Raw genomic sequence first — 19,842 nt, 5'->3', positions numbered from 1 at the left:
ATCATACTTACAAGTATTCCCTGTGTAGCCTGATGTAGCTTATTCCTTTGTGCCGTAAAAATTCCACTGATGTCCAAAAACTATTAAAGACCAAACAGTGAGAACCACATACAAGGTGGAGAAAGTGGAAAGTAATGAGACATTGTTGGGTTTAGTATTTTGATAAAAAGTAAGAAAAATATAGAATATACACCAGTCTTATCCTTAAACAAACCATATTCCAAATTTCTTTAAGACTGTTGATCCAAAAAACTTTCCTTCTGGCATTGAGTGAAAAGATATGTCTTCATTTATCCACCCAAACACAAATGGCAACTGACTGAGTAAACAGCTTTCATTACCGAAGACATTTTCAAAGTTTAACCTCTGATTATTTTTGCCAACCTCCGTGGTTATTTCTGGGACTCGAGCGTGATTATCAGTTCACAAAATGTAAACACTATGATTACGTGAGACAGACACAAGCTGGGCTTGGTTCGAATGTAAATGACTTCCAATTTATAACGGTTTTCACTAGCCTTTAAATATGGTTCAATCAGGCATTTTTCCCCCCTCTGTGTGTTCTGTTGTACTAAAGCCCCACTTGTCTTATGTGTCCATTACTCACAGGCCAGACAGTGTTTGACCTGGCTAGTGATTCGGCAATGAAGCAGATCATTGTTCATCGAGTGAGTGCTCAGCTGAAAGTCCGCCTCCTGAAGTAACTTAGATCTGTATATTTTATTTTTTCTTTCTTTCTTAATGTTTCATATCTGTCCCTTGCAGGGTATGATGCAACATGTCAAGAAGTACGAAGGACTCCTCTGGAAGGTAAAGTCTGGGAGTTATGGTGGCTGAGAGCCCCCTATGTGTTACAGATTGAGAAAACACAAGCAAATGGAGAAACTATACTTACCTCATATGTTGCATTTAGAGACCCCGCTATATACAGACGTGTTGCAATACATTTAGGAAAATAAGGTTTCAGTTCTGCATTTAGTCTTAAAGTTAAATGCACAAAACATTTTAATAATTATTTTAAATTTTGTCTACACTGCAGGATAAAACTCTCTAACTCTCATAGGCTCATATACCTTTAAAGAAAAGAAACTATGCTTTTATTTAGGAGTTTGGATTATTTTGTAAAAATTCAGGCCACAAGACTTGATTTTGTTCTTGTCATTGAGTGTACAGAAAAGCTGACCTAGTTCGGTAGGAGTGAATCATTACATAGTGAATTGGGTTTGGGCATTGATTAGTTTACTGGGACGATGAAGAGTCAATGACCTGCAACATGATTCACATGCAGCACAATGAGGATGTCACATCAGCAGTGTAAGATACTACAGGCTTCACTGAGCCACTGCAGGATCATTAACATATGGATGGCTTTATTTACACATCCATTCGATATGGAGAAACATTAGCATTGATTTGGCCTTGTGTTTGGGTCTACATGATGAATGTTAATCCAGTATTGACTACTTTTTGAGCTCTGTTTTGTTGTTCACTAACTCCTGAGGGAAACGGCTGGCTCTTAACGGCTAGCAGCTAAATGCTACCAGCTAGTTGCTACCTTTACTAGCATTATGCCATTTTTTAGAAACAGCTGTGAGCGTGAACCATAACAGTAAAGCTGCAGGCCAGAAAACCAAAACTACGTACTGAAAGATTCTAAAATGCTCTGTAGAGCTGAAGGGATCTGCAGAGTGTGGTGATAAGTCACTGTGGGTTCATTACTAGTGGCAACCCCTTATACATACAAGTATTGATCCTTTGTTAACAGACAAATGTTGATTTTAGCATCTTTAAGAAAGAAAAAACAACAATGATATAATCCTGCTAACAAGTAATTTCTGATGGTGGATTCCTCTGTGCCATAGAGCTCCATTGTTGTCCAAAAACACATCATTGAGCCTCACTGGGTGACGTGTTCCTCCATGACGATGAACGGCCACTGTAGTTTATTTTGAGTCATTCCCACATCCAACGCCTGATGCCAGAAATACTCACAGGCACACCAAATGTTTATTAATGCACAGCTGTGGAGTCTATTTAAAAGTCAGATACTGGCAATTATGTCAGCTTCCGAGTTACATGAACGCAGCATTGTAGAACCCTGAAAATTGACTTTATTTTTACCTTCTACTGCGCTAATCAGTCAGAAAGCTAACCCAGACATGGTTCTCTCATGTGCGTCAGCATTTGAAATATGTTTCTAAATGCGGGGCGAGTGTCGTGAAATACGTGAATGCATTTCCAATTTGCTGTATTTTCTCAAGGCGTGCTGTGCTCTCTCTCAGCTACCATTCAAATCAGAACAGACTGAACAATAATAGAAGTCTGAGAATCAAATGGATGATTCTTCTCTCTGTGTCTCATCCTGCAGAGCTCCAGATTTTTTGGTTGGCGCTCCTACTGGGTCATCCTTCAAGATGGGGTTTTATCCTGGTACTCAAAACAGTAGGTACCAATTCCCACCTTCGCTGGGCTCCTTGAATTAGTGAACATGTGAAAAAGCACCAGATTATAATAGCACTGCGCACTTCTGATTAGAAAGGTGGTGGAAGTAACAGATAAATGAGTTAGAAAATATAAGGATTCTGTCTTATAAAGCCCCATTGAAAATCATCTGTAGGAAAAAGTAAAATTCAAGCCTTTAAAAGAAACCCCTCAAATTATCACTTCTTTCTTGCCTAATGAAGGTCAGACGGAGCTGCCAGTATCAGGAGGCAAGGCTGCAAGTCCCTCACACATGCTCAGTGTTTGGTAATCCAACAATTAATAACCACTCTCCCTTTTTTTGACCCCAGTGTTGAATTTGTGTGAGTATAACTTTTGCGCAATGTTTTTGATGTTCTCATTTCCAGATCCGGGCCAAGGATAGCTGCTTTTTCACCCTTAAGTGCTTCGATGACAGCGTGCATCATTTCAAAGTATCACCAAAAAATGACCCAGAGGCAACAAGAAAAGTATGTTTCATTGCTCTTTTGTTTTAACTTGTTTTATCTCAAAATCTCTTCCAAAAGATCATTAAGTCATCTCCTGACCCACTTTGACAGAAACAACATTTTGCATATGTCTGTTTCTACTTTTATCCATTTATGGCCCTAAAATAAAAAAAAATATTTATTTCCAAAGTCAATCTCTAAATTGGTTCTAGATGGATTCTACCTCTGAAGCACCACAGGGCTAAAAAGATGATCATATTGCTCATTGTAGTTTTGTAACCTCAAAACAAAAATATTCTGGAGTTTATAAAGAACATTGTAAATTACACTGATACAAATGCTAACTAAGCTCAGAGTCATTTCTTATCTTGTTTGACTTAGATTTTTACGATTGAACCTTTATGCTAGTCAGCGATCTTGTTAATTACACAGCTCATTCTGTTTGTTGGTAAGAATGAATGTTTTTAGCCTATTAGTAACTCAAGTTCCTGTGACTTCTTTTGAGATAACCGTAATGAAGGACAACATTTTAAAATGTAGGAATCGGAGAAAACTTTAGCTGCTAGTTACTGAACATGCTGATGCTAACCATGCTCTGCAAATGGTTTTGTGTCTGTTTATAACTTCTTGTATGTGCCCAAATATATTTGCATCATTATTCCTTTTAGTAATTAGTACAGTGATTTTGTGTATATAAACAAAGTGTGATTTAACCGTCCACTTTTTTTCACTTGGACTTGGACTCGGACTTGAGTCACAAAAATAAAATGCATGAAATATGCAATATTCTGTGTAGTTTTGGATCTCTGACAAACAGGCGTGCATAAGTAGTAACATAACCAGGATGCCTGCAACATCTCCATAACCTCACTGGAAATGGAGGAAACTCTTAATTCAGATGAGAGAAAGTAGCTTTTAATTATAAAACCAGTCTGTACACGAGTAAGCCCTGTCTTTCCCCACTTCATAGCCAGCAGATCACTCGCTGCAGCAAATTATCCTGACGCACAAGTCACTTATTTGTGAGATGATTAATAATACATTTTCATTTTTCTATTTATTCATTATAAGAAATAACCTAGTTTTTATGCCATCTGCCCAGTTTTAGAGAAGACATCAGAGGGGGCAGTGCAAAGGATTCATGAAAATTGTAAAAAAAAAATTTTTATGCTCCTACAATTTAATAATGCATTACAACTCTTATTATATTAAAACTAATATTAAAACTGAACTTTAAAGTTCTATTGGACAAGATGTATGTTTGTGCACTCAACTAACCAAGTCTGTTCCTAGTTAAGCTTGACTTCCAGTAATGCTTATTTTTTCACCTGTTAAGCAGTTTCAAGTCTGATCCCTCATCCACTACTCTGCCTAGTTATTAAAAAGCAATAATAATAATTGGGCAGCTCAGTCATGTTCAGGATCAGAATGGATCCTGGTTTTGTTGTGACCAATCAGAGATGGATTAAAATAAAAACCAGGAGCAGTGATGTAGAAACACTTAAATGTTCCAAACAGAGAGAAACTCATCTCAGGGTTTTTTGCACAGTGGCACCTTCGTTTTGAGCGTTCTCATTGATCTATTTGACACATTGAGATGCTTTGATTAATTATTTGCAACTTGACATTAAATACCCTGTTTCCATTAACTAAAAAGTATTTGATGTGATTTTTGCCATTGTTCCATCGTTATTTTTATACTAAGAATTGGTACTGGGAAAACCTTGTTTTTTGACTCACATGTCACATCTCAAAGACTTGTTCCAAAAGTCTTAAGATTAGACTTGGACTTGGTCCAAAAGACTTAAAAACAGCTCTGCCCTCTGAGCAGATAGAACCTAATAGGAGATGAGTTCTCTCATGACAAACCAAAGAAAAATCTGTTTTTGTCTTCCAGGCATGGCTGGATGCATTGGAGGAGCACTCTGCTTACAGCACACACTACTGCTCCCAAGATCAGGGCAGTGAGGAGGAGGAGGAGGAGGAAGTGATGTCACTTGGGGAGCTAACAGCATCACTACAGGTGGCTGTAAACAAACAAATCCATAATTAGTATGTCAGCATATTGAGCTGCAGTGTTTTTCGGCAAACTTGAAAGCCCCCATACCCCCCACCCTGCGCTGCTTCATCTGTTCATCTGCAGTCTCCTCTCATCTCTCTGAAACCAGGCAGCAGAGGCCAGCCAAAAGAAACTGGAAGAGGAAGTGGCAGCTTTCCTGTCCATGCTGAAAAATGATGGGCTGGCAGAAAGTAAAACCTGTTCTCTTTTTTATCAGTTCAGTTTTTATTTTCAATATATTGTAATATATTTAACGGAGGAGAAACCCCACAGATATGAACCGTCCAAGAGTGGAAATTAAAAAAAACGTATTTCAAGCATCATCCAGCAGATTAAAAAGCACAGTATTGATGAATAATGTCTGAAATCCTCATAATTAAGACTCTGCACCATCTGTTTCTGTCATTAGAGGTTTGCGGGGGTTGTTATTTGTTGCTTTTCTGAGAGCATGAAAAAAAGCTTCTTCTGCTTTTTGAGCAGCTTGATTATTTTATTTTTTTCCATTTTAGCCATTACTTTGTGCCAATTGATGTGTTGTCCCCTCAGGATTTCCATCCGCCATACTGCAGAAAATGCAAGAAATCTGTAAGTTGTCCAGCGAGACCAGTTCCAGTCTTGGTGTCTGTCTCAGCTTCTTCTCCAGACAGGAGGGGGTAAGTGCCCGGGATAGATTTGTGTCTGTGTTTGAATGCCTGTTCGCAGTCAGGTTATACAATAGATTTTCAGCATTTTACTCTCCACAACCCATTGCAGTTCACTCAAATGATAAAAAATATATATTTTTGGTATTATGTGCTGATATTGGGAGATATTCAGATCTGAAACATCATGGGATTTAATTTTCAAAAAAATGACAGATTGTTTTGAAATCCATGGATCACAGAGTAATTATGTTGTAGACCATGAAGACTGAGTGAGAAAATATGTTTCTTTGCGGTTTGAGTGAACTGACCTTTTAAAAAATTGCAAACCATAAATACTATAATCAACAGGATCCTTAATGTCTGTGACCCTCAGTTATATAATGATGTTTTTTTATTTTGTTTTTAAGAAAGAAATGCTTCATCAGAAAGCGGCGGCACATCTCACTCGTTGTTATGAAAGCTACTCAGTGAAGTACAGTGATTAAAAGCTGTCCGATGGGGTTTCTTTGTGTGTGATTCAATGGATTTGATTATAATGGAATGATTCAGTGGATAAATTACTCTCTCTCTCCAGAAAAAAAAAATAGATAGCTCCGCTTATTGCTCACAAGTGCCAACCCTGTACATCAATTCTGTAATGCAATACTATATTGCACTTGACAAAACATAGTGTTACGTGGCGATTCACATAAGAGACCCATTTCACGTTTTGAGTGCAGGAGGCTCTGTGTGGCTTGTTGATGTGTGAAATTATGAATGGCTTGAGAACTTAAACCTCAGAGTGATTCAGAAGGATGCTGAACTTGGAATTCGTTGGGGCATTGAGTAGCGAAATTGCATTAGTGCTGTAATGTATATGTAAACACAGAGCCAAACAGAGTCGAGCGAGCAGGATTTTACTACACTGGCCCCAAACACGGCACCGGACACAGTGCACCAGACAGAAGAGGCTCAATAGGAGAAGCCAATATCGTCACATCACAGTGCATGACATTTTACTCTGTAATATTGATGCTGTTGCGACAAATAAGGATATTTCATCACGTTGATGCAAAAATCATAAAACCAGACTACAAGGCTACAGGCATGCTAGCAGCTCTTTGAAGCTCTTCTTAGGTGCTGCATAGCATTGAGCAAAATGCTAATATCAGCATGCAAACATGCTCACAGTGACAATGCTAACATGCTGATGTTTCTCAGGTAAAATGTTTACCATGTCTTGGTGTTAAATGTGTTAACATGTTAAGATTTGCTAATTACCACTTCTCCAGCATTTCACTCAAAACCACAAATATGAAGCTAATGGCGATGCTAGATGAAAAGTCAGAAGATCACCATAGTCAGTAGGATTTATCCTCTGAGCACCATTAATGTCAAATAAAATAAAATAAAAAAATCATGAAAATTTTTTCAAGAACCCATCCAATAGTTGTTGAGATGTTCTAGTCTGGAACAAAGTGGTGAACAGACAGATCGACATTGCTATCCCTATAGCTACACCGCTAGCATGGTGGAAAACATGATACTGTTGCTGTGAATCAGTCCTGCACGTTTATTTTACGACCTAATACACCCATTTTACCACAGTAGACACATTTCTTTCATGTCACGGTATTATCCTCACAGACCAATGCCACTGTCCCAGTGGGACTGAATGATCAATGGATGTGTATATGTGCAAGTTATTTAGTATTTAGCGTACATGGTTAGGTTCATTAAGGAACAGAAAGGTGTGCAGGGCTGATTCACTCAAAATTGTCTGCAGCTGAATAAAAAGCATCGTGCACTGATGATGCATACATGTGTAGGGTATATCAAAGAGGGCATATCTGATTTTTTTAATCATAATCCCTTAGGCCCTAAATGTATTTTGTAGGCTGTGACACAAAACTTAGTGTGTCTTAGGGTGTCTTTAATTTTTCTTTTGCATAATGAACCAGACTTCTATCTGAATGCCACATCAGAATAAACAGTTGTCACTGTCCCTGCTGAGTGTTTAAGATGATATGTAATAGCACTGCTGCTTTTTATGCACCACAGTGTATGAATACAGTGATGAATGCACGAGTTCTTGGAAAATGCGAACAAAGGTGATACCTTCACATAATAATGCACACATTTATACATGACATTCTGCCTGTCTAAGTACTGTCATTGCGTAAAACAAAAAATCTGTATGCTAACATGGACAAAGTCATGGACAAAATTGTTGGACACCAAAGACAAAAATCTAAAAAAAATTTTAAAAAAAGTAGATAAAAATCCTCTATTGTTTTCTCACTAACACAGCTTCATCTCACAAACAAGATAGCTGAATTTCTTGTGGATCTTTAGAAGGGAAGGCGCTGCTGGCGTGGCCCAGAGGCTGCCAGAAACCATTTGATAGTTCTCAGTTTAAAAGGCAGTCCAGTGCTTTCAAGGCTTCCACCTGGGCCGGGTGTGTCACTCAGCTGTGCAGCCTTTTGAACTGCGATCTGCAGAGGCAGAGCACATGATAAAATGCTCACAGGATCTCAGAGCTCTCACCATGAATAAGCCTGATCTCAATAACTCAAGCATGTACTGTATAACTCAGTTTGCACATGATGGTATACAGAGTGAATGAAGCAGCGGGGTTCCCCCTGCGAAGAAAAGCTACTGAATCACTTCCAGCTCGTGCAGTGCTGGTTAGCACCACTTGTGTAGGGGTCAAGCAGCAGGAATTTCCTCTTGAAAGTTCAGTATATTGCAATGATGTCAAGTAATCTGTAGTCTGCCATTATACAGCACTTAACCTCGTCTGCTCTGGTCCTGGTTACCATCTTGTGGATGATAGTTTACCATCAATTGTGTTTCTTTGACAGTGCAAAGTAAAACAGCTTTGGACTGTCAAGCTTTTGTGGTTTCTTTTAGAGCCCGACCGATATGGGATTTTTAAGACGATGCCGATTTTTGAGGATTTTCTTTTTTTTTCTCCTATTCAGAGCCACATAACAAGAACAAAGTTTATCCCAAACATTTGTTATGTGTAGTTATCTCGCCAAGAAAACATGACATAATGCAATGTATAAACTTTTTTTATTGTTATGAACAGTACTTGAAAAGTAAAAAGTACAGCTGAAGTGTGTTGCCAAGAGGGGAGTTGCCGAGTGCCTTATGGTCTCTGTTTCTTTTTTAATTGTCATTTATCGGCTGTAATAAAGACAAATACTGATTTATCTGCAGTAAGCTCATATCGGCAGGTCGATTTATCGGTCGGGCTCTAGTCCCTTTACACATTGTCACACTGACAATAGAAACAGTGAAATAAGATTTTCAGAAAGGTGCAGCTAAAATGAGCTTCATATTCAGCACTAATGCCTTATGTAAAAGGGAGGTTTGGCTGATGGTTTATATCTAAGTCCATTAATACCCATCATTTGATCCCCTCTCCTACATGAGAGTCATGTTCTCTGGCAGGCCATTTGAGACGGCGGCATCAAGGCAGCTGTCCTCTGTTACAGATAAACATGGCTCATCTCTCTCAGCTCTCTCTTAGTGCTCTCTCTCTCTCTCACACCATGGGTCTGATAATAAGAGGATAGTGCAAAGCGGAGGGTCTGTCAGTCAACGGGCTGTTTATTTGCACTGCCATCACAGCCCATCTGATTGTCACGCACATATGTCTTCCGCTTGTAATGAGAGTCAGAATAAAATTTTGCCACAAAAACACTTATTTATTTTTTGTGTGTGTGTGTGTGTGTGTGTGTGTGTGTGTGTGTGTGGCGAGCTCAGGTGCGCAGTCTGAAATTGGAGCAGGAGCTAGAGAAGAATAAGATCCTCTCTGAAGCGCTGCAGACTCTCGCCACAGAGCACCACGAACTTGAGCAATCCGTCGTCAAGGGATCTTCACCGCGGAGTGCCCTTAGTGAGGATGAGTTCCACGACGCCGTGTCTGGTGAGTTGACTAGTTATCAAACATGCTCAGGAGACGCAGGAGATTCTGTGAAGTGATTCAAGCTCCTACTCACACTCGCTGCTCTGTCATTCACCTATAGGACATTGGAATACTTTTACCTGCCGGTGAATGTCTTTGGTATATTTACCGCTCCTCAGGCGTGACGTAAGCGCAAGTGTTGCCTGGTTGTGTTGAAATAACTTGAAGTCTTTTCAAATGAATGAGTGGTTTTGATGTGAAAAAAAACGCATGGTGTAGTAACATTTCTCTTTTTTTAAATGGGCCACTCTGATGCTTGAGGATTTGTTTTTTTTCAAAAACAGAAACTTTTACAGGATTTGTACTTGGTTTTTATTTCTGTACACTTAAACTTCATCAGCAACAACAAAATCCTTTTTCTCAGTTGATGCTAATGTCTTGACACCTTATGTAACCAGTCCTATTGATCAAGGGTAGTTAACATGGGAATGCCAAGGTTGAAAAAAATTCAAGTTAAATGATGAAATATAGACGCATAGGAGATCTGCATTAATTGTCGCAGAGCATGATTGTGAATTTTGTTCGTGAATTATATTTTTTTTCCTTGTGTAAATATCAATCCACAATCAACTCAGATTAAATCATAAAATTAGTACAAGTAGTATAAATTTACTTAAATACATAAATAGGTTCAACTAAAAGAAGTAAGGTAACACTATACTGATCAATATGAACTTTCGTACATAAACATATGAAATACACAAACTAATAATAAAAAAAAGACCAAGATGTGTGCAGGACATTTTACAGTAGAAAAAATAAACTTGTCACTGCTCTCTGGTAGACAAACTATGCAATGGCAACACTGTTTGTCCATTATCGCAGACATATATTTAGCATTTCTGTGCTGCAATGTCTTGTTATTTACCGGCCAACATACTGAATACACCAATACTGAGTAATGTGCATTAGGCTAATATTGGCTGATACATGGGTCTGGCTTATTTATCTGTCTATTTGCTATTACGCATGTGTGGATGCATATTCATATGTACTGGATTAAGTCAATTTTATTATATCCCTCTTTTAATAAACACAATTAGATTTTATGCCCTTCAACAGTTAATTTTACCATTTTCTTCTACTACCAGTTTGAACAGTGACTACAGCTGTGTTCACTCAGAATTATACTGCTTTTGCCTCTTTTATAAAAATTCTGAGTCAGTTTTAAAAAGTATTTTGCAGTCACACGAATTGTCTTTATGTGTCCATCTCGCGTCAGAATCAGACTCTGAGCGCTCCCTGAGCGGCTTTGAAACGGTGGCCAGCCATTCCTTTGAGGAGGACGAGGAGGACGAAGGCTCTGTCATGTTAAGCAGCCCTTGCAGCAGCCCCACCAGCATGTTGCAGGAGGATCACCATGGCGACAAGGATGAGGCTCAACCCAACGGGATCACGAAGCACAGGTCAGCGGTGCTGTATGCCACCACAGTTTCCTAAATGGACCGCTGTGTGCGTGTTTCCACCACTTCCTTTCTTGCTGTAATGTATCCTAGATGCTAGTGTCAGGCAACCTGCTCTGAGAGATCTGTTTTTCTCAATGATGTTTGTTTTTTCATTTTCATGGCCTCCCTCAGGTCTTTCCACTTCATGGTGTGAATAATTTAGAGTCAGGTCCAGCCGAAGGGGGGTGGGGGGGATTGTATTGAAAGAATTGAGCTCTGTGTTGGAGCTGTTAAATATTGATAAGGTCTCAGTCGGTACATGGCGATAATCGGTCTGTAGCATGATCCCATGTTGGCTAATCATTCCAGGCAGCTTTGGAGTGCAGTTCAGACTATTTGGGAAGATTTTACATTTAATTATTATGTGAACCCTACAGATTATGTTTTACATGTCTTTTATGCTATATTAATATAAGTATATTATCCAAAATCCAACCTGTAAAACATTTAAGATGACTGTGGCCTGGCTGGTCCCTCCTATCTGCTAGAATCACAAGATAGAAGCACTGCTGACCACCTCTGATGCTCTCTGGGCTTTACAGGCTTTTGTTGTGTATATTCACTTGAATAAGATATGACGCCTGCTGCGATCATATGTCTGGTACATTTACTCTAATGAAAGGTGTATTTTTTAGAGCACTAGCACAAATTCAAAGTTAATGCATCATACAGAAGCAATACAACTGTGTGTTAATGTGTGTGTAATTTTAGTACCAGCTTACCTGCACCAATGTTTTCAAGAAATGACTTCAGTATATGGAGTATCCTGAGGAACTGCATTGGAATGGTGAGAATATTATTCATATATCCTTTTTATTAGCCATGAGAGGTTTCTCACTACGTGAAGTGCCTTCTGGTATGACCAATCATGGAGCCTCTAAACACTGTGTCTGTCAGGAGATAGACTGTCAGCCCGTCCCCCTTTTATAAATGTCCCTGGTGACCTACCAGGCATTCTCAAGCATATTTCTTGTCCCCAGGCAAACTACTGTCCTATACATTTTTTTCAGAGACCCGGGGTTAGTTACCCTGGATAACCAAATGTTCATATTCAAACTTCACTTGGTATCTCACTATGGTTGATGTGGCCCACTCCACAATTGCACGCTTTGAAGCCCAATATACGACTTCCAAGAAGGGTCGACACCACAAGCCCTCCCCATGGACTAGCACACAGTTAACATTAAACCACACTCAGGCCTGAGTGTGCCAGTTAAGGTGCTTTCACATCCAGGCAGTACAATGAAATAAATGTGTGTGGGGATGCCCAACTAGCAGTGGAACAAATGTCACCCACAGAAATGCACTTGAACAGGGCCCATATGGTGGCCATAGTGGAATGAGCACAGAGGCTGACAGGGGCGCTGCTCTTATAATCCAGAATTATAGCCTTCACCACCTACTCACAGGTGCTGGCAAGTCAGAGTTTTCCCTCTGTGAGAAGGGGCCCAACATACAAAAAGCTGGTGAATCCATATCCCGTTATCCTGTGCTCCAGTCAGCTCCAGTGTAGGGCAGCTATAAAAAGACTCGCACTTTAGCCACAAAAGCAGGGTTTGAGCAAGCAGGATGTGTGCACAGACAACACGTGTAGTTCACTTATCCATTTGGCTGAAGTCATTGCCAACAACAGGATAGTTTTGGGAGGGAGCAACCTCAAGTCAGTACACTTCAAGTGCTCAAATGGTAACCCTGAGAGTGTCTCCAAAACAAGTCCCATGAAGGAAGTAAAGGTTTATACGCAGGCCACAGCTGACGGGGCTTCCCTCATAAACCTTGTCAGAGAATTCTGTCCAATTGGCACATTACGACAAGGCAGGCTGAAACCATGGCACACTAACCCTACATCTGACAGAACTTTGAAACGAAATAATGACTCTATGCTCACACCATCTCTCAAATATGTGCCAGGAGTCATTCTGGGGAAACCCTCACCATTCGACTGAGATGATGTTGTACGTCCACCTGATCTTGTGACAGAAAAGCCCACAAAGAGACAGAATTTATTTCCAAATATATTCTGAGTGGGAAACAAGATGCTCTTCCTGTGATTGACATTGATGCGAAAGCCAAAGGGGCTGCTTAACAGCACACATATCTCTCCGCTTCCTCCCTGCTGGGATTGCACAGGAGAAAATCCTCCAAATATATGCCAACACTCTGAGAGCCATGGCAGGCATGAGATTCAGAGCTGCCTCTACACGCTTGCTGATGTGTGAATGGCAGTCTGATATTCATAGGGTACGCACTGGAAAGTGAACATTTCCTATGAAGGCTGAATATATGCTTGTGTGAAAATAAGCATCCTGATGTAAGCCAGCCTCTCGGTCGAATTGGGCTAAACAAAGTGTGTGAGCATTCTAAATTTTGGCGCTTATCTGTTGCTGGTAGCAGCTTGCCTCGACTCGCCTCTACTCATCTCGCTTTTGGTTCCCTGTCTTCTGTTTTCCATTGCAGATATAGTACCCCCTCAATGTAGCTGGTCATCATTGCGATGCAGCACGAAAAAGACTTGATGTAATCTTTAACACGACACACCCCTCGACCCACACACAGCAACCAAGCACAGGAACGTCTGCACCTCCTCATTTGACCACGCCATGGTTTTGCAGGTTGCGATAATAACGACAAAGTAATAAAGTACAGAGAGTGTCATTAGTTACTATCTGGCAATCTCTGGCTAAACTATTTAAAAATGGCGGGTTTGTTCAGGACAACCCATCTGGTGCGCTCAATGATGATGCAGTGAATAGTGACGATTCTCTCTGAACAATGAGTTGTCTGCTGTGTTTTCACGTCACTTTTTGGTATCGCCTCAGCTCGCTTGGAACCTCAATAGAGGTGATACCAAAAACCTACCAGGTTCCAGATTTGCCCAGTGGAAAGACAGAAAAGGTGAGCTGAGCAGGTACCATCCGGTGGAAAAGGGACTTTTGTATTTGCAGAGAAACGTAAATCTAGAACTGGACATAACAAACCTCCTGGCAGTAGAAGCCCAGATTAATTTTCTCCTCCAGCACAATTTGAATTGTCCCTCGGCTTAAGAGAGAAAATGGCTGCTGACACCGGCTGAGGATGGGGGTCCCTCCCCAAGATGGTTAACCCATATTCAGCTCGGCAAGGGCAGGATTTTACGTCCTTAACCTTTCTGCCACCAGCTGTCCCCTTAGAGGATGTGGTGCTAACACCTTGATTGCTAGCAGCAGTTATAACGGACACACAGCTCACCTCGACTTGCTAGCTTGTCCCAAAAGTGGTTAGGCTCAGGTAGACATCCACCCCACAATGTGACAACATCAACCTGAACCAACAAAAAGATAAATCAGAAAGTGAAAATGCCGTGTAGGGCACCATGGGAGTTTAGAAAAAAGGGGGACGGGCTGCCCCGTTAACTGAAGATGATTGGTCTGTTTCCTGACAGACCTGGTAGGTTGTTTTGTGAACAGACTATTTTCTCTCTGTAATGAAACCTGGTCCCTCAACTTCTCTTTATGTCTTTTTTAGGAACTCTCCAAGATTACAATGCCAGTGATTTTTAACGAGCCGCTCAGCTTCTTGCAGCGTCTGACAGAGTACATGGAGCACACTTACCTCATCCACCAGGCTAACACCTCCTCAGACTCTATTGAGAGGATGAAGGTAGTACGCTCTGTAACATCCTGCAAATTACTTACATTGCCTTGTGCAGTGCAGCCATATGTAACTGCAGTACACCTTTAACTTTAGAGTTTAGTGTGTATGATTTGGAGTGTGTGTTTGTCTGCTGTTGGCAGTGTGTGGCTGCGTTTGCGGTGTCCGCTGTGGCCTCCCAGTGGGAGCGGACAGGTAAACCCTTCAACCCTCTGCTGGGAGAAACCTATGAACTGGTTAGGTAAGTGGGATTATACAGCACATATTCGACACTAATTATATACTAAATGCATTACCTAAGTTGACGCTTTGATGCTTGCTGTGTCCCTGGTCCTCCCAGAGAGGATTTGGACTTCAGGCTCATATCAGAGCAGGTGAGCCACCACCCCCCAGTCAGCGCCTTCCACGCTGAAGGCCTGAAGGAAGACTTTGTGTTTCATGGATCCATCTACCCTAAACTCAAGTTCTGGGGCAAGAGTGTGGAAGCGGAGCCCAAAGGCATCATCACTCTGGAGCTGCCCAAGTAAGAACATCTAGCTGAAAACACTGATGGCTGTCTCTTTTAATAATCTTTTCTTAAAAACTATTAAAGCATTCAGTTCTTCTTCTTCTTAAAAATACAGTGACCGTTTGGGCACAGATTAGGTCTTTTATGCCAGTAGCAACTAATGTAGCCGCTAGCCTCAAACAGGGATGGAGAGCAGTTACAGAGGTCTGAGGAGTTCACTTCTTTCTAACTCCACACCCCCACATTGTTTTCATTTTCAAACTTGTAGACTTGAGGCAATTTATCAGACTTTGTGCAGCTCCCTCTGGAGCTATTTTGGAGAGTTCTCCTTTAAGTCATTGTTTTATCTCCAGGTACAATGAAGCCTACACATGGACAAATCCTACATGTTGTGTTCACAACATCATTGTGGGCCAGCTGTGGATTGAGCAGTATGGAAATATGGAGGTGATCAACCACAGGTAAGAGTACAAAAAATTCCACTGTCAGTAAGTGAAATGTACACATGTATTGGACACTGTACTTATTTATTATATAAGATTATAGATAAAAGTTGTGCATATTTATAGTCTGACACAGTTGATATACACATTTTGGGGAAGTTTGATCTACAAGGAGGAAAATGGACAGAACAGATGGGGAAGTTTAGAATGAATCAGCTAGCAGAGTGAGAGGATAATAGTTTCTCCTTTTTTTTCACCCAGAACTGGTGAAAGGTGCTGTCTGAACTTCAAACCATGTGGTCTCTTTGGCAAAGAACTGCACAAGGTTGAAGGGTATATTCTGGATAAAAGGTACGTTTTACACTGATGCCTTCCGAAACATATTCCTTTATGCACCTATATTTTGGAAGAAATATGATTCAAAAAGATGTTTAAAAATGCTTCATCAGGAACTGCAAAATTGAGTAGTTTGCCTGGCCAATTTCATGAGCACATTTCTAACTTAAAGTGCGACATCAGACCCCATTATAAAATCAAATCATCATGCAAATGATCAATTAATACCATTTATAATTAACTGCCATCAAAACCAGCTCTTGAAAGAGATGGGCTTCAGTAGAAAATGAAAGTTAAAGACTGAGGAGAAAAGGCTGAAAACATGTCAGCGGTTAAAAAACACAAAAAGAGCAGATGGTTCAATCAAAAATGGAGGACAAGACATTTCTATCAACAGAGCCAATGACTCAACATGAATGACTGGACAGAGGTAGTGTGCATGACCACAACAACCAGACTAAATATGCAACAGTAGATAGTCATACACTCGAAGTGATACGCGGATATACAAACATACTAAATCACATTGAGAGAAGGTATGTAGCAACCAGACAGGCTGATAACAAGCAGAGAGATGAGATCTTTTCAGCACGACCTCTGATGTTGCCTAAGCAAGACAGACTGTGAGCGTGGCCTTGTAGCTTCTTTTCATTTGGCTGCAATGTTTCAGAAATGTACCAGCGTGAAGCCACACATGCTTATTTAGATTATTTTGTCAGCCATCTCAGCTGGTGCACCAGTTTTTATCTGTTTATCTGAAATCATTATCTACTGTTTGTGCCTAAGGATATGTGTATGTTTTCCACAGCAAAAAGAAGCTGTGTGCGCTCTATGGAAAATGGACAGAGTGCCTGTATGTTGTTGACCCTGCTGCATTTGAAGTGCATAAGAAAAATGACAAGAAAGGGGCAGGCGAGAAAAAAGGCAGCAAAGAGGTATGAACTGCTTCCAACTGCACAGCAGGGGATCATACCAGTTTATTGTTGTGATTCAGCCTGTGAATAATGTAGTTTGATGAGGAAATTAAAGTATTTTTCAGGGCATGTCAAATAAAATGGGTGTAAAACACTGTAATAATGCATCTGGGAGAGAACATGATTAACATGTAGACTTTTCTTGCATTATTTCTGTTTGACAATTGTGCTGGTTTTCAGGGCTGCAGTGAGGGTCAGGAGGAGGTTCCCTCTCCAGCTGCAGACACTGTGGAGATGATTCCTGGCAGCCAGCTGCTGTGGAGAATCGCACCCAGACCAGCCAACTCTGTCCAGGTGTGATTGATTAATGTACACTATAAGCTTTCATTAGAGCATAGCCTCAAAATCAGGATGTGTTTGCAATGTTCTAATATACCAATTGAGTCTTTTCTTTAATTGCAGATGTACAGCTTCACGTCGTTTGCAATGCAACTAAACGAGCTGCGTAAGGAGATGGAGGGAGCCATTCCTCAGACAGACTGCAGGCTGAGGCCAGACATACGAGCCATGGAGAACGGTGACATCGGTAATGATTGTTCGTAACATACTGGAGCTGAAAAAAAAAAAGAATCATCTCACTGCAATCTAAAACTCTACAATGTTATTATAATAGACCTCGCCAGTGAGGAGAAGAAAAGGCTTGAGGAAAAACAGAGAGCTGCTCGCAAAAACCACTCCAAATCTGATGAAGAGTGGAAGACGAGGTGAGGCTGTTAGTGAAATTGCGTAACTCAAAGTGTTTTCCCCTTTTAATGGCTGTGCTCAACAGGCTTTCATGTAATCATCTAATTTAAGACAACGCCCTTTGTCCTGATGCATAAAATGGCAATAGTTGATTTTTAAGATTAAAGTGTGAATTTTGGGAAATACACTTATTTGCTTTTTTGTGGAGAGTTGGATAAAAAAATGTCGTTGAATATAAAGCAACAGCCAGCAGCTAGTTAGCTTAGCTTTGCTCAAAAACAGAAAATGGGGAGACACAGCTAGCCAGCGTGTTGTTTTTGCGTTTTAGTTTTTCGTACTGATGTAATAAGTTAATAAAGAGATTTAGAGGTGCTTAAAGGTGGATTTTGTTACCCTTGAACAGCTATTTCTGCTTTCAAGCTATTTCCCTGTTTCCGGTCTTTATGCTAAGCTAAGCTAATCAGCAGCTCACAGTAGAATCATATTTACCATAAAAAGAGTTTTATCAAACTTGTCATCTAACTCTTGTCAAGAAAGCAAAGTGGATTCCCCAAAGGTCTTTCTTTAAGAAAGTGCTAATATTGTCAGCTCAGATAGATATATAGATATATAGATATATATATGTACATCTCTTTCTTTACTGTTTCATACTTTCTTGGTTTGAAATGCTCAAAGCTAAATCTATCTTGTTTTTCTGTCATATCGTCTCTTTGATGTTAAGGAGTCCTGCCCTGGGTCCAAGGTTAGAGCTGCTTGCTGTTTGAAGGATGTGGCTGAAATGTGTGATGTGATCATGTGACCTTGCATTTTCTGTGTTTCCAGACACATCTTATTCTCTAAATTTGAATCACATCTTTTTAACTATGTGATAATCGCTGATGATAGAATCAGTTTAGAGATGATGTGATTGATCCATTCTCCCTTCCCTTCCTGGCACTGGAATCACTCAAACAACACAGGAGTCCTCTCCCCCAAATCATTTCCATCCTTACTTTTTAACAAAGATAAAATAATGCAAAGTTAATTTTAGTGAAGGCAAACTATCAAAACTGCCAACTGCCAAGCAAATTACCCATAACCTTATGATAAAGCATGCCATTCCTTCCTTGCTTTCTCTGATTTGTTTGTGATCCACTGGCTAGTGTTGTGTTTGATAGGAGCTCAAACTGAATGCTGATGTGGGTCTGCTATGCTTTCAGGTGGTTTCAGCAGGGGCAAAACCCCCACACCAACTCCCAGGACTGGCTCTTTTCTGGTGGATACTGGGACAGGAAATACAGCCAGCTGCCAGACATTTATTAATGGACATTTCCTGCACAGAGAAATTTGCACCTTACAGTTACAAGTTTGTTTTTTTAATGGAATAGCTACAGGAACTACAAGCAATATGCAAACAGTGTACTTACACTGTGTGGCCTTAATCAACTTTCTGATGGGAAAACTGTGGGAAAAAATGTCCATAATCAATATTGAAAACTTATGAAATGTAAAGATGACAACACGAATTGAACTCTCAGTGACCTCATAATGCTGTTCACATTTCCTCTGGAATCCAAAATCACAAAACCACTTGCAGTCAGATGAGGTTGATGTCATTTCTCCTGATGTATTTTACCTTGTAAAAAAATGAGACCTACAAAAACATACAGTATATTTTCTACATCAATATAACACTTATAAGAATTGTCTGGTACTAGTTTTGTTTTGATTGTTTTATTAACTGAATGATGTGTCTGTTGTGCCCAATACTTCATAAGGCACAGCTCTGTAAATTTATTAATATTTTTGCTGAAAATCTTAAATGTGTGTATCATACAGCCTGTCAGACAGACTAAATAAAGTTGATTGGGTCATCTTATGTTGACACTATTGAATTTTAAGGCGTTTTGCCTCAGCATTTAAAGTATTTTATTGAAAACTGAAATAAAACCTTTCAATGTATTCATGTATGTTTTTACCATTTATGTGAAGTAAGCTTGGGATTTTCAGAGAAATCTGAAAATAAAGTGTAATCTGATCTAATTGTTTCTGTAGCAAAGTATTATTATAATTTTTTTTTTTTTTTTTTTTTTACAGTTTCCTAACTTCCAACCTGAAGACTAGATGGTTAGGATGATCCAGTGGACCCCTTATTCCCCAATTTAGAAGATGTGGAGTTAGCAGAGCTCTCAGGGAAAAACATTGTGAAAAGATCCTGATGCAACAAGTAACTAAAGTTGTTTTCACAAAATCAA

The 19,842-nt window shown here is 40.0% G+C and overlaps 1 protein-coding gene across 6 annotated transcripts in view; it reads left to right on the top strand.

Annotated features, from left to right (window-relative positions):
• The window catches only part of osbpl1a (oxysterol binding protein-like 1A), a 26,336-nt gene extending 6,494 nt beyond the window's left edge, over positions 1 to 19,842 (top strand). For 5 of the 6 annotated variants that reach the window (XM_046049468.1, XM_046049470.1, XM_046049467.1 and 2 more), the window contains 22 exons: positions 610 to 668; positions 766 to 810; positions 2,369 to 2,442; positions 2,685 to 2,748; positions 2,850 to 2,951; positions 4,828 to 4,953; positions 5,099 to 5,180; positions 5,536 to 5,642; positions 9,387 to 9,549; positions 10,811 to 10,994; positions 11,745 to 11,820; positions 14,538 to 14,672; positions 14,807 to 14,904; positions 15,004 to 15,186; positions 15,525 to 15,632; positions 15,876 to 15,965; positions 16,759 to 16,885; positions 17,105 to 17,218; positions 17,327 to 17,450; positions 17,538 to 17,628; positions 18,330 to 18,350; positions 18,808 to 19,842. In XM_046049468.1, coding sequence (XP_045905424.1) covers positions 610 to 668; positions 766 to 810; positions 2,369 to 2,442; positions 2,685 to 2,748; positions 2,850 to 2,951; positions 4,828 to 4,953; positions 5,099 to 5,180; positions 5,536 to 5,642; positions 9,387 to 9,549; positions 10,811 to 10,994; positions 11,745 to 11,820; positions 14,538 to 14,672; positions 14,807 to 14,904; positions 15,004 to 15,186; positions 15,525 to 15,632; positions 15,876 to 15,965; positions 16,759 to 16,885; positions 17,105 to 17,218; positions 17,327 to 17,450; positions 17,538 to 17,628; positions 18,330 to 18,350; positions 18,808 to 18,910 — 2,276 coding nt within the window. In that variant the 3' untranslated portion in view covers positions 18,911 to 19,842. The remainder of the gene's footprint in view (positions 1 to 609; positions 669 to 765; positions 811 to 2,368; positions 2,443 to 2,684; positions 2,749 to 2,849; positions 2,952 to 4,827; positions 4,954 to 5,098; positions 5,181 to 5,535; positions 5,643 to 9,386; positions 9,550 to 10,810; positions 10,995 to 11,744; positions 11,821 to 14,537; positions 14,673 to 14,806; positions 14,905 to 15,003; positions 15,187 to 15,524; positions 15,633 to 15,875; positions 15,966 to 16,758; positions 16,886 to 17,104; positions 17,219 to 17,326; positions 17,451 to 17,537; positions 17,629 to 18,329; positions 18,351 to 18,807) is intronic. The other variant, XM_046049469.1, reaches the window with a different exon arrangement.

The sequence above is a fragment of the Micropterus dolomieu genome, linkage group LG05 (assembly GCF_021292245.1).
Source record: "Micropterus dolomieu isolate WLL.071019.BEF.003 ecotype Adirondacks linkage group LG05, ASM2129224v1, whole genome shotgun sequence".
NCBI lineage: Eukaryota > Metazoa > Chordata > Actinopteri > Centrarchiformes > Centrarchidae > Micropterus > Micropterus dolomieu.
Note: the sequence above shows the minus strand (reverse complement) of the source record. Positions and strands in the feature narration are given on the sequence as shown.